Source organism: Marmota monax, unplaced genomic scaffold (assembly GCF_021218885.2).
Source record: "Marmota monax isolate L192 unplaced genomic scaffold, Marmota_monax_Labrador192_F-V1.1 WCK01_AAM20220418_F8-fsc00175, whole genome shotgun sequence".
In the NCBI taxonomy this organism is placed as follows: domain Eukaryota; kingdom Metazoa; phylum Chordata; class Mammalia; order Rodentia; family Sciuridae; genus Marmota; species Marmota monax.
The window spans coordinates 466579-482311 of record NW_026695246.1 but is presented as its reverse complement, the minus strand read 5'-3'; the positions used below and the strand labels follow the sequence as shown (position 1 = coordinate 482311).

Genomic DNA, 15733 nt, shown 5'->3' with positions numbered 1-15733 from the left:
TTTTTTGACAGGTATTATTTCTTAGAGTTAAGTTTTGGAAATAGAATTATAAATTAAGAAGTATATCATGAAAAGAAGGTTTTTAAAACAGTTATGGTCCTTGAATCTTATTAAAAATAATTTCCTTTTCCCAGATGTGTTTAGCTAAGAGGTCCCTGATATGTAAAGAAAAGTTATTCAAATATGTGGACTTCCTAGACAAAGAAAAAATATAACAAAATAATTTTTAAAAATAGGCTTGAAATGTACCTCTTGATACTGTTGAACTACTTGTTCTGGAGTATCTCCTAGGAAGATATAAAAGTCCAGAATGCCACCAGTAACTCTATAAGTTACTATTGGAGTAGGCTGGATGAAAATCTCTGTAAAATAAAAATTGGTAAAGTATATTTAAATGGTGAAAAAGATACTTAATAATAAAGCAATTGCAATGTACACTTAAAATATTTTACATAAGTCATATTATTTCACACTCTTTTAAATAGTTAAAAAGAAATCTAACATTGAATACAGGAATACTGTAGTAGAAAAGTAGAATGCCACCATGAATAAGAGGAATAGACCTCTTAACAGCAAAAACACTGTTTTTCTAAAACTAAAATTTCAATTAGTCATTTCAATTCAAGACTCCTTGAGAGATCATAGCACCACATATTAATTTCTAAGAAGAGAAAATATGAAGGTTTTTAATTTAACTTCTTTACATATAATTGACTTGGTATCCATGTAATATACTGCTCCCGAAGGAACATTAATTTTTGTAACATTTTATTAACACTGACTCACCTATTAAATAGATATTCCACTTTACAATATTAAAAAAGCAAAAGATTCTACATTATTTGAAGTATAATAAGCTAAAATATTACTCTTTCTTTTTTCTATCCCCATAGAGATCTTTCTTTTTTATATTTGGAGAAGCATATTATCTTATCATGACAAATGATGCTGTGGGGATGAGAAAATTAATTTGTGTGGGTATGTTTCCATGTTGCTCTGAAGGGAAAAGAAAGCACCTGTATGTCAAAGCATAGCATACTCTCCCCAAAATAGAAACATTGATATGCAAAAATCTATTGTCTCACTAATTTCAAAACCTACTTACAATAATTTTGCATCCTAAGATCATTTATAATAGAGTTTACTCAATTTTTATTGCAATCTCAATGATTGCAATAAAAAGAACAGTTAAACATATCAAGATAATTTCATGTAAGCATGTTATCAGAAAGATCAATCTTACCCATTGCATTGCTGTTCATTAAGAAAACACCAAATGACTTTCCAGAAGTGTCTTCAATGCACATGAAGAATGTCTGATGGCCATATAAATTATTATTATTCTAGAAAGCAAACATTAGAAAATTAAAATTTTAAAGTAATGATTAAATATATTAAAATGACTTTTATAAGTTCATTTGTTTCTGTAACCTATACCCCCTATATCTCTATACCAATATTCTTCATTATTTGTATCATATCAAACTTAGGCACAAGTTTTTTTAATTGTTTTAATTAGTAATTTTATATTAACATGTGAGATATACAGCATACATATTATTTTAATAGGCCATTTGCATTTTTATGTATTTTATAATTAAATAGGTTTTAATATATTATTTATGAGGAATAATAACATGTATATCCATTACACCTCATGTATGCACAACAAACTAATGGATGACTATCCTCATAGAACTTTTGCGTATATTTGTTGATTGCTGATGAACAATAGAAGTAGTGGATGCAAACTGTATAGACACTGAAAGGTGTAAGGTGAGACACTTCTTAACTGATTGGATGTGGAAGTTTAAAGAAAAAAGTGGATGTAAAGTAGGGATGAAGATTTTAGCCTGAGGGATATTACAGATAGTCATGTTATAAATAAAGATTGGTAGAATTTATTAATAGCTCAGTACCAAGTGAAGCTCCTTAAAACAATCATTTACTTGTTCATTTTGGAGAATGAAATAGCACTGACATTTAAAAAATAAAAAACATCATTAAAAAAATTATTTAATGACTATAGTCTTTGTCCTCAAGCATCTCAAATTCTAGAAGAGGAGACAAATATATAAGAAATAAAGCATGGTGATTATTGATGCACTAAGGTTTTTATATGAGGGAGACTTCAGCTGAGCCTTCAATGATACATTGTATAAAGGATAAACCACCCTAAGTTTCAGTAGGTAAAAAAAGAAACACAACTGGCTTGCAGTAATTCAAAGTTATGGAAGATAATCACATGTTATGTTCAGAAGAAGGGGACAAAAGTGCACTTTGGCGTTCAAAAGATAGAAAAACACCAAATCACATAAAATTTTGTGCAACATGATGTTTGAAACTATTCTAGCTTAATGGGTTTGAATGCAAGGGTAATTGAAAAAAGAATGATAAAATATAAATATGAAAGTCAAAATAAAACATTCATAAATAGGAAATGCCTCTTGAAACATTCACAAAAATCTAGCCATCACTGAGCCAATTTAGGATTTAGCTATCTGTCCTCACCCCTACAACAAATATGATTCTGGATTATATGTTACTAATACCCGAATAATTTATTTGGTAATGTCAAAATGATACCTTAAAATAGTTTAGCTATTTAAAACTATCAACTGCTTCAATGTAATGATTTTATTTATAACAAGAAAGATAATTTCTTACATCACCCGGAAGTTGATCCCGAGTAAATATTGGCCATCTTTTCCAATATAAATCATGACGGAATCTCTTATGAATATGCTCTCCAATTCCATAAATATATTCATTGGGAAGTCTGGTTGAAATCTGTAAATATTGGTCAGAGTACACCAGGGGACCAATGCTGGTATCAAATCTAAATCATGAACGAAAAAAATAAATTACATAGAAACATAAAAAATGTTATACCAAATATGGGTTTTTATTAATACTATACAGAATATTTCATTTTAGAGATGTCAGTCTTTTGCTTGGTCACCTTTTAAGGGCATACAAATTACCCTGCAACCAGGGGTTGTTTGCTGCATCAACACAGTTTCATTAAAGCAATTTTTTTCACATGCATTCTTTCCTTTAATCTTCATCACAACCCTAAAGCATAATTAACATTATTAACCCCATTTCACAGATAATACATTCTTGGAAAATAAATTCATGTTTATTTCATGGAGGTAAACAGTAGACAGACAATATTTCAAATTGAGTTCTTCCTTGTTCCCATGACTGAGATTTATAATACAACATTATACTGGCTTTTAAACATCTAACATTATGCTATAATTAGCTTCAAATTGATTTTTTTACAAATATAAATATCATTTCATATTTTATGCAGGCCAGATATATACTACAAGGAATGCTAATTGGCCAGGCATGGTGGTGCATGCCCAGCGGCTTGGGAAGCTGAGGCTGGAGGATCATGAGTTCAAAGCCAGAACTAAGCAAATCAGTGAGACCCTGTCTCTAAATAAAATACAAAATAGGACTGGGGATGTGGCTCAATGGTTAAGTGACCCTGAGTTCAATCCCTAGTACAAAGAAGGAGAAGGAGAAGGAGAAGAAGAAGGGAATACTAACTTGCATTTAAGACTTTTCATTTTTGTTGGTAAATTATAATTTTATGCATTTATTTAATACAATGTGAAAATTTTAAGTACATTATTGAATGTAAATCAAGCTATTTAACATAGCCATCATCATACATTTTACTATTTTGTATTGTGTGAGCAACTGGCCTCTATTAGTTCTGAAGGATACATTAAATTATTATCTACTAAATTCACAATGCTGTGCAAAAGACTTTGAAAATTGTTTTTACTATCTAACACTTTTCCACAATCTTTTTATTCTGCACCTCTTCCCAGACCCTTGTAACCACCATTTCACTCTTTGCTTCTTTAAAGTGAAATTGTACAGCATTTTTACCTCCATACCTGGTTTATTTCTCTTAGGATTTAATATTTTTATAACATAGCACAATGTTAATTGCAAAAATATTGAAATATATTTGTTGAAAGTCATTTCTGAGATTGCACTTTACAATTAACATTTCTTAGGAATGGAAGAATATTTATCTTGAAAAAATTTACAGGAAATTACTAAGTTCCTTCCACCAATTAACCCCCATCCCCAGTCAATACATTCAAAATGAAGGTGTTCAAGTGATATTTAACATGCACAAGAAAATTTAATATTAATTACTGGTCGGTAAATAGAAACCATGTGATCCTGCAGGTTATTAACAGATTAATTAGGACAGAACACGGAAAAATTTTACATATGCAAAAATATAGGCAAGGCAGTAATTAGGTGGGTGATTCTCTCCACCTTTATCTTTGCTTGGCTGGAATTCCAATTTTCTCATTTATATTTAGTATGTTGCATGCACAGAAAGGAAAACTACCTTGAAATCATAATCTTTAAAAAGTTCTATCTCACTTTCTTTGGGGAGAAAATTTATTCTTTGTGATATTACCTTGACATTGACATCCCAGTTTTTAAATTCATAATAAATGTAAATTAAAATCAGTACTTACAAAATTCTGCTATTGCTTTTCCTAATAACTTTGATGCTGAAAGGATTTTTTTGAACTTGTACATCATACAGTGTTTCAGAAGATGTGGGTCCAGTAAATTCTTTTACAAACTGATGAGGAACTTCATATCTTCTACTATTTGGATCTGTAATCTGCAAAGATTTAAAGAAATTAGCATTACTTAGTTTTAAGACAGTATTCAATTTTTGCATTACAAATGCAGGCACTAAATAGAAAATAACTTTAGCCATGTGAATTAAATTATTCTTAGTGTTCTTTAATGTTTACCTCCTTAGTGCCTTAGAATTTTTAAATGTACTTAAAGAAATCTTAGGGCTGAAGTTATATGTATGGTAGAGCCATTACCTACTATGCATGATGCTATGGGTTCAATACCTATATTCACCAAAATAGATGAATAAATAAAATTTCAAAATAACTCAATTCTTATGAAATTTTTCCAAAAACACAAGTAAACAAGTATTCACAGTGCATGGTGCTGTTTCAATTTCCAAACTTAAAAAAAAAAAAAGATCAATTAAGCAAAATGCAATAGGAAGTAGTAAAACCAAGCATAAAAGGAAGTAGTAAAACCTAGCTCTAAAAATAAGAAATAAAAGTTGCATTCACAGCACTATTAACATTTTTCTTCAAATTATGTTTTAAACTAATATTTTGTCACAAAATTTGAAATTAAAAAATATTATTATTTATGGAGTACATAGTCTCCTCAAGACAACATGTTAAATATTTTACCTGGATTATGTTATTTAAATTCTTCAAAGTAATGGCAGGAGAAGCTATTATTCTTAAGTTATATTTGAACAAACAGGCTCAGAGATTTGGAGTAACTAGTTTAATTAATTATTTGCCTTGCAATAAATATTCCTTATGAAGGAAAATGTATGGATAAGGTAAAGAGTGTGTTCGTAGAACATTTTTAATTATTAAATTTTCTTTAGAAATAGAAAAAAACAAACCTTGAACCGGAAACGATTGGGTGTCTGACTTTGAGTTGTAAGGAGGACGTTATTAATGTCCTTTCCAAATAGTGTAGGAGAAGCTATCCTGTTTAATTTGGTTTCAAGTCCTTAAACAAAGAAAACAAACAAGGATGAATGAATTTAGTCATAAACAGCTATTAAATATTTGAATATTTCTAATTGTATTAACAACTATTAAATATTGACATATTTATAATTATATTCATCACAAATATGAGTTTTTTTTAATTTGGAAGATAAAATCATGGAAAAAATAAATAGTATAATCAACTTGAACATTTCAGTATGTACTTATTTCATGTTATTTACAATATTTTCCAAAGAAAAACTTGAAAGTACGTTTTTTTCACTAGGAATGCACTATATTCAGTCATCATGACATAGCACGTCTCACCAGTACTACTTGTGGTTGATTCTTCCGCATTATAGCCATGGTTATCTGCGAAGAAGCACCAAGGAACAATAGAGTCATTCCGTGGCCTCCAGCAGCAGCCCCGTTGTGCACAGATTGCCTGATAAAATATTTTGTAAAATAAAGTATTTTATAAAAATAAATACTATGATTAGAGGTACTGTCAGATAACCTAGTCTTTTGCCACTAAATGAACATTTAAAAAACAAGATTATTTCTTCAAATATAAAACATACCCATGTATCATTTATTTTTTTATTATTTTTACATGGAAGATATGTAAATATTTGATGACTTGAATTAATTATACCATATTAAATATTGATGCTCTGAGTTTGATTTATTAAATTCATGTGTTCCTGCATGTTATTGTTAGCTCATCTATTTTTAAGGTTCATACTCTCTGGGTAATTATAAGGAACTCTGTTGTTATGATGTTGATGAACAAGAATTGAAATGCTTATTTTGTATTAATTATGTATCAATTTGTGGGTGATACATAATTAAGATGAAGATAAAATTATAAATTCAAGACTTAAGATAGTTATTTTTAACTATTTAATAGTTCAAAATATAGCTATTTAAACTATTTTAACTAGTTTATATGCTAGGTGTCACATCTAGTTATTACAGCTGCATTCAATGAGTGCAACAAAATACTGAATTCTTAGAAAATTTTATTATTTATATGCAAAGCGTATATGAAGCGGAAAAAAACTATAAATGTTAATCTAAATAATATTTATATTAGCATGTTAAATGCTAATATAAATAATCAAACTAATGCTCTTATGTATCAATAATGATGTAATCACCAATCTACTTACTATCAAAATTTAATAGTGTGACAGATCTTTATAATTTGAATACTTTTTTTCTTGGATTTTTTTTATCAAAGTTTCCATGTTTAGTCAGCTGAAGATATACATAGACCTCTCACCTACTTTCCTAGCAAATTAAAGTGGCTTTAGAAACACACACACACAATACTGCTAGCAAATGTGCATACACACACACACACACACACACACAAACATATGCAAATGAGAATACAATTGAATCTGATGAATCCAAGAATCAAGAGGATCCTTTCCAAGAGGAAACAATATTTAGGCCCTTTTATCAGAAACTAAGGTATATGTTACTTTAATCTGGTAATTTTGCCTCTAGTTATCTAAACTATAGAAATACTTCCAAAAATAGAAAGCTGCTGACTTTACAAGAACTATTATTTACAGAAGTCTAAGATATATTTTAAAACCATTACTACAAAACCAAAGGGTAGTTCTAGACATAGGTAAATGATTTGAAAAAAGTGTAAATGTATTGTTTAAAGACAAAAAAAATGGAATATTATAATCACATTCTAACAAAAATTTAAGATTTCAGTACAATAGACTTACATTAATTTTTTTCCAGATATACTGTATTAGTGTCTTAGGGTTGCCATAACAACATGGTAAAAGATGGCTTAAAGCAACAGAAATTTATTTTCTCATAATTTTGGAGTTTAGAAGCTCTAACTCAAGGTGTCAGGAAAGCTATGCTACTTTTGAAGATTCTAGGGGAAAATTTTCCCTTGTCTATTCCTAAACTTCCATTAGCTGTCAAACCTTGGCATTTCTTGGCTTGTATTTTCATAGCTCCAATCTCTGCTTCCATCTTCACAGAAGATCTTTCTTCTTTGTCTCTGTGTATAGTCTCTTCCTCTTGTAAGGTCCCCAGTCCCTAGATTTAGGGTGCATCTTAATCCAGTGTGACTTCATCTTAACTAATTACATCTGCAAATCCCTTATTTCCAAATAAGGTCACATCTGGGGCTTTAAATGGACTTAAATTTTTGAAGAATATAATTTAACTCATTACATATACATACCAAAGTATTATATATATGTATATGTATGTGGATGTGTATTTTGTATTAACTTAAAAGCATATATTTCAGAGTTAAAGCTATCCAGTCTCTTGTATTTTGTTATGGCAGCCTGAGCTGACTAATACACTCTGGGTGAAATTATGGCTGTTTTTAAAATTATCATGTTGACTCTTTCATAATTTTTCATTATGATAAAATAAATATGCATGTCTTTTATAATAAAATCATATACAAACGTTTACTATAACCAATTCTTTATTTTTAATTATTTTGTAAACATGATCCATTTTCATAGATATAGAATCCTAAAGAGAATTTTTCAACTAAGAAAACTTAAGGAAATTTATAGATGTTTATCATTTTGATTAAATTAAATCTTATCCACCTTGATTGGACCAAATAATATTTATTCGAATAGTATGCCTCTCATATTTAAAATTTCAAATATAAATTATTGCTTTAAGTGATTACTTGAGATGATGAAAGGTAACATTTGAATGTATTTTAAAGAATCTTACAATGTGTTAATGAGAAAATATTATCAAAATCATAAAATGATTAATAACAATTTTTTTAAAAAATTAAGTGATGGAGTTTGAATTAAAATCCCATTTGAAATTTAATTCTCCTAAAAAAGAAAAAGAGGAAACAATATTTAGGCCCTTTTTACTTTTTTATTCACTTGTCATTTATTTTTAATCAATTTTCTTTCTTTCTTTCTTGCTTATAGATTTTTTAAAAAATAAATGACAGCGGAATGCATTACAATTCTTATTACACAAATACAGCACAATTTTTCATATCTATGGTTATATATAAATTATGTTGACACCAATTCTTGTTTTCATACAGGTACTTTGGATCATAATTTTCTATAGTAGAAAAGTATTACCTTGTAAAATCATTCAGTTAGAGAAAATTGTAAAATCCTGGCTAATGAAGAATGACTACTGAGTTCATGGAACATAAGGTAACATTGAACACTACAGTTCTAATTCCAGCTTTGTCCATCACTAACAGAATGAGCCGGTCATATTCATTTAAAATTGTAACACACTCTTAAGTTCTCATATAAATCTAAAATTCAACGAATGAGATTTTGTTTCACATCAGAATCTCATCAAAATTATTTTGCTACATTTAACTTTTTTAAAAGATATCAAGAAAACATTGAAATTCATTTGAGGACTTGGAGCATAATTCAGTGGAATCAGTTGAGATAAACTAAGGTAAGCTTTCAAAATAAGTTCACTTTGGCTATTGTAAATCACATTTATTACAGCACAATTCACAATAGCCAGATTATGAAATCAGCCTGAAGGCCTGTCAATAGAAGAATAGATCAAGAAAATGTGGTATATGTGCACAATGGAGTTTTACTCAGCCATAAAGATGAATAAAATGATGGGACCTGTTGGAAATGGATGGAAATGAAGAAAACTATGCTAACTGAAATAAATCAGATGCAGAAATCGAGGATTGAGTATTTTACAGCATAGGCAAAAGCTGGAGTGAAATAAGGGAAATACTGGAGAGATCAGATACATAAAAATTTATGGAAGATCAGTAGAGAAGAAAAAGGAGATCTAGAGGGAGGGAAGATAAATGGGAAAGGGAAGGAAATATGGAATGAATTTAACAAAATCCCATTATATGCCTGCATGAACATACCACAGGAAAATTCATCTTTATGTATAAGCAGAAAGTACAAACCAACAAGTAATAGATAAATGAGTGAAAGGAAGATGGTAGAGGAGGAAGATTAAAGGGAAGAAGGTGGGGAGGTTCAGTGGGGGAAATGGGGAGTGAAACCAAATTCCTTACAAGTATGATTTTGTCAAAATACACCCAACTGCTATGCATAACTATAATGCTCTAAATAAAAACAAATAAACAAACAAACAAATAAATAAATAAACTTACTTCATTTTCTTAAACAGCAAATGCAAGTATATTTGTGGAAATTTAATGAATGTAATTAACAAGTTTAATTTGTCTCACATTGAAACCTAACAGGTTAGATTGACATTAAAGACCAGTGGTAGGCATTGACATCCTAAATCATTGGCTTAAATATTTTTTCTCTATTTGAGGCACACTATTGTTTCTAATAGTATTCTTCATTAAGCTTCAGTTGTTTCTCGAGTAACATGTTAACAAGATAGAATACCTAGTCAGTTTCCTCCATAGGTCACAGTAAAAACTATTAATTAGCTTTTTGACCAGAGAGTAAGATATAGGAACTAGTATTTCTCCTATTTCTGCTATTTCTATTTCTGTGTCACTGAAGAAATTATCATGCATTTGCAATTTTTGTTGCAAATTAATCAGAAAATTATGTATAAATTATGATAGCAAAAAAGGTAGGATGAGGCTAACAGAAATAGAAATTTTATAGTTAGTTTAATTATCTTTTTTTGTGGTGAGAGAGTGACAGAGGTAAGGTTTAGACATGCATATTAGATAAGTTGCTAACCATGGAGACAGATATACATGTGCATATTCATTAATCTATTTCCTACACAGTTTTTTTTTAATAAAAAGGAAGAGTTGCTGTGCACGGTGGTACATGTCTATGATCCCAGCAGCTTGAAAGGCTGATGCATGAAGATTGCAAGCTCAAAGCCAGCCTCAGCAAATTAGTGAGACCCTAAGCAACTTTACTAAAACCTAAGCAACTTAGCGAGGTACTGTCTCAAAATAAAACAAAGAAGGCTGGGGACATAGCTCAGTGATTAAGCAACTCTGGTTCATTCCAGAGTACAAAAAAAAAAGAAAGAAAGAAAAAGAAAAAACAAGAAAGAAAGAAAGAAAGAAAGAAAGAAAGAAAAGAAAAAAAAAAGTGTCAGTTCAGGGTTACACATATCCAATCAGCTATCTTTAATTTTCTTTGTTGTGTTTTTTCCTCTCCTAATTGCCAAATAATCAAAAAATGTTACTTTTTGAAAAAATAAGAGTTCTTTTATTTTCTGTAGATTCTTTCTAATGCCATCATTACAAATACTCTAATAGAATATAGACATTCTCATGCAAACATTCCATATTTTCAAGTTATATACTTTTTAAAGAAATCAATATAAGAGATTAAAATATTATAAAGGTTTGTAAAATAATAATAACTAGTTAAACATGAAGGAAATTTAGTTTGTTAATTTGAATTGAACAGAGGTCTGGAAAAGCAAGCTCAGTTATTTCAATTATCTTTCATTTATTTATATGGAGCAACAAAAAAAAATGGCCTAATTTATGTTTAGGTTCTTAAGTATATGTAATTATCTAGTATTGAGCAATTATCTTAATATAATGATCCACAGAAACATTAAGAATTGTTTTTACAGACCTCTGTTGGAAATTGGTCTGGAATGCAGCTTATTCTCTCATTGACGGGATCATTTAATGCAGCAGGACATTTTCCTACACCAGCTGGAGTTGAAGTAGGATGACTCAATTCTGGGAAAGAGAATATTCAGTAAAATAAGACATGACATCAAATTATTTCCACAGACTTTTTCAAGTAATACACACTTTATGTTAAAAGAACACAGGAATCTATACAAAACAAAAACTTTAAAATAAATTTTGCATTTACGAAGACCCCAAAACTCAAGCCCCAGTAATAGTAAAGACAAGAACCAAGTAATATTTTAATACTACAGTCTGTAATTTCTAGATGCCAGGAACTATCTTAACAAAGTAGTTATTTCAATTGTATCCTCTCTTTTCAAAACTATTTCATTATTTATTTAGATATTGTTTAGTAACTGTTTCATCTGAATCAGTGAAACTTAAATTTTCACTGAAAAATAAAAAGAGAAAAGAGAATTTTTTAAACTTTTGCAAGAACTAACAATTAGAGCATAATATTTCATATCAGTGTAGAATCTTGCTGTCTCATTCTTCAGGAAAACAAAATATATTCAGAGATTTAAAAAAGTACATTCACAATGAACTTACAATTTGTATTTTACAGATGAAGAAAGAAGATAGAGAAACATCAAATCTGAGAAGAGTGCAGAGAAGTTCACAAGAGATTGGGAAACAGAAAAACAGGAGAAAGAAGATACTTTGAAGGGAAAAAATGTATAGATAGAGAACAGAAAGTTGGGAATAGCAAAAACAAATAGATAAGAAAGAATATTATAGGAATCATATTTGTGTAAGGTAAAAAAAAAAATGATTCTCATTACAATGATCTACTGCTGAAAAGGGGTCAAGTATTAAGAGCAGTAGGAATTCCTAACTACTGTTAGACTAGAATATAATGTGTAACATTCTTTCCAATTTTGATTTGGTCTAGAGAATGATAAAGAAAAAGAAAGTATATTTGGTAGCCCACAGTAGTATGCAATAACTCTAAATTAGAACAAAACTATTCAGAGAATCTTATTAAATACCTAAAAACTTGATTCACCTTCCCTTGACTTTATTTTGTCATAAAACTTCTTTCTCCTTTAAAACTTGAGTCAATCAGAGAATACATTCTCCATGTTCTTCACCTGCTTTGCCAATTTCTGAAGGCCACAACAAAAATCTAAATTTTGCCATTAGGGAGCATAATCTCAGTAGTCACAATAGTAACAAATATTCTATTTTACATTGCCACCTTCATCCCTCTGTCTCTTTGCTCTTTCTCAAGTAATGGGGAAGTCCATTAATGTCAAAGCAGATGCATTCTTAATTGCAGAGGGTTTTCATTGAAATAACCAGAACAAAATGATAGAAAGTTGAAGGGATTATGTAACTTGCCACAGAACATCCTTCTCATGTTTCATCTCTCATAGATTATCTTTTTTGAATCAGCAGCTATTGTTAAATAACTTTCTCTTTACTTCACTATTATGTATAAGAATTTTTATTACTTACCATCAACCGCAGGTGTTTTAGTTGCTAAAACAACAACTAGGGCAATAGCTATTATAGTAACTATTGCAAAGAGGACAATGAGAGAGATTTCTAATCCACTAAATTTCTTCCTTGCCATCTGAAAGAAGGAAAGGAATTTAAGATTAAAATACAAAATATATAACCACAATGAACCTTATCAATTATTATGAAATTACATATACTAATTTTTACTAAGCAAGAGACAAGCAGAGGTGAAAATAGCTTTATCAGTTTATCAGTTGACAAAAATGTAAGCAACACATATGATTTTTAGCAAAAGAATGAACTAATTGTACACACTACATAGTACACTAAGATGTAAACAAGGAAATAAATAATTCCAAACTGGTGTTCTTTGTCCTCTTGTTTTAAGGCATTATTCAAGTCAAAGAAAGCTTTAACTTTCACCATGTCTCCTGATTTTTACTGTTTTTAATTCTGTGAAGGAGATGTTCTTATTCACACTTTCCTGATCACAAACTTAAAACTGAGAGATGTTATATTTCAAAGTAAAATGGAACAGTTCTACCTACTTTAATTCATGTCTTTCCAATCCAACAGTGCCATCATATAAAAAAAATTGTGGAAACATCTAAGTACGTATATTGGGAAGGATGCTATATATTTGGAAATGTTACTATATTTTAAAACATTCTGAACTATACAAATGTATTTTTTTCTATGAAATACACCAAACTACCATATATTTATTTTAGATAGCTTTATGTATTTGAGACAACATATGGAGGATACCTAAAAGTTGATTGCAAAGGACCTTTCTCCAATAATTATTTTAAATCATATTTAAATTAATCATGACAATATATCTCTCATTTTTCCTAGTTTTTAACTATCCAGGATTTTCTGTATTCCAGCAAACACCCAGGTAGAATTTATAATTTCTATGGTTTTCTTTAGTTGGTAAAATACTTTTAAAATCTTTTACTATTTTTGCCTAAAAATGGTTCCTTTTGTGACTACCCAGTTGCCAAAACATACAAACCTCATTTTCCTCCCCCATATTTTTCCATGACATTCAATAATTCAACAAGTTCTATTGACTTTACCTACAAAATATTTTCAATATTATAACCTCCACCTGCCCCTAACCCTCAGCATATCTTTTGGATAACAGGTCTTCTTATATTCAGTCCCTTCCCATATACCCTGATAGGGAAGTTGAGACTAATGCCCAGTTCATATGTCAGGGTCTCTGTGAGTGGATTCATATTCTTAGAGGCAGAATTAATCTAATTTTTCTTTATTTTACCATTACACATAGTATCTGTTTCAATTTTTTATGTCCATGTAAGTTTCCTCTCTTTCACAGTAATATTCTTAATAGCAAGAAGGATAAAATGTAGTCCAGAGGCTGATACTGAAAAAACTCAAGCTTAGTTTTTTTTACTATGCCATATGAATGGATGTTTGAAGATTACATTAAATTTGAATATATATTTTTCAGTTTTGGATATGTAAAGTGTTCATTACAATGATAGTAGTCAAAGAAATTAAAAAGTGTAAGTTTAGTATCTATGCTAAATTTAATCAAAGCAATAAGTGATGTTTATAAAATGAAACCCAGTTGCTCAATGTTACATGAGAAATAACATGGTCACATTTAATGTTTAACATTAAGTAAGGGTAAATTTCACTTAAGGAAACAATAACAAGGATTGTGCTTTTCATTTTGCAAAGGGACATTTAAAAAGCACACATTATCATGGCAGAAACCTTCCTTTACCTAAAAAAAATTACAACAAAAAAAATACCAAAATAAAATTACTCATATTAATAATAATAATAAATACCTGCTAAAATTATTCATATGCTATAAGTGATAATTGCAGTGATTATATTATATATCATAGTAATTTTAAACATAAAACTTTGGGGGAATTGCATATTGATACTTTTACTAAAAATTAATAATATTTTGTTTGATGGTAACTTGATGACTGTTTTTTAAAAGGTCCTCTAGAAAACATTAAGTGTTTTTAGAAATCTAGCATAAATAAAGTATATTTCATCATACTTTGATCCTTCTATTTTTTCCAAAATATTTACATTCTTGCTATTTTTCTATATAGAGCAATTAAAATAAGTCATGATTCCAAATTTGACATATAATTTGACAAATTATACTGAATTGGTAGACATAGAAAACAGTCTCATATATTTAAAAAAATATATATATAATATTATATAAATTTTATATATAACATATATATAAATTTTTTCCTCTATTTTTAATATTAGGGACAATATATTTAAAATGACACCTTAAAATATATTATTTTGCTATTTTGAATAAGTGCAAATAGATAGGGGTATTACTAATGTGAATTAAGAAGAGATATATTTACTTAAAAACATATAAGTAACAAAGTAACATGATCCATAGACTCACCTTTCATAGTCTTTTCTATTTGCTATGTTGTTCCAGAGCTGAGTAAGGCTGTTAAAGTAATGACCATGGGAAATTACTCAGGTATATATTGACCTACTCATAAATTTTTATTACACACTCACTAGCCTATCAATATTTAATATACTTCTGTTAAACATGTAATTGTAAAAAGCCTTAACCCTGAAAGAAGTTTGTATAAATATTCCTGTGAATCTGAGTTAATTAATAACTATGTTCTCTGACGGTCTTTGACTTGTAGAAGCTAGGAACCATCTAAGAACATAAGAGTAGTTATTTCAATTATTTTTGTTTTCAAAATTGTATTTTTCAATATTTAGTTATTTAAATAATATCTCATTGTGTTAAATTTAAATTATCACTGAAAAGCATAAATATGTTTTAAATATTGAATTGGATTTATAAAACATTGGAACAATTGCAAATTAAAAGATGATATTTCATTAAAAAATGTTGATTAACATTAACCACGTATTGTAGTTAACTTTAAATTTGAAGAACTGACCAAATCCATAAGAAAAATATATAAAAATAAAAACATGAATAAACAGTTCAGATATAAAATCAACATTTTATTAATCTGCTTATTTTACATAAATATCACTAATT

The 15733-nt window shown here is 28.9% G+C and overlaps 1 protein-coding gene across 1 annotated transcript in view; it reads right to left on the bottom strand.

Annotated features, from left to right (window-relative positions):
* Positions 1-15163, bottom strand: part of Si (sucrase-isomaltase) — a 79295-nt gene extending 64132 nt beyond the window's left edge. The window contains exons 1-9 of the mRNA XM_046422983.2: positions 15107-15163; positions 12676-12793; positions 11153-11262; positions 5919-6036; positions 5501-5610; positions 4521-4672; positions 2668-2839; positions 1244-1343; positions 250-362 (exon numbers count right to left, since the gene is read on the bottom strand). Of these exons, the coding sequence (XP_046278939.1) occupies positions 250-362; positions 1244-1343; positions 2668-2839; positions 4521-4672; positions 5501-5610; positions 5919-6036; positions 11153-11262; positions 12676-12793 (993 nt within the window). The 5' untranslated portion in view covers positions 15107-15163. The remainder of the gene's footprint in view (positions 1-249; positions 363-1243; positions 1344-2667; positions 2840-4520; positions 4673-5500; positions 5611-5918; positions 6037-11152; positions 11263-12675; positions 12794-15106) is intronic.
* Between the last annotated feature and the right edge of the window lie 570 nt (positions 15164-15733).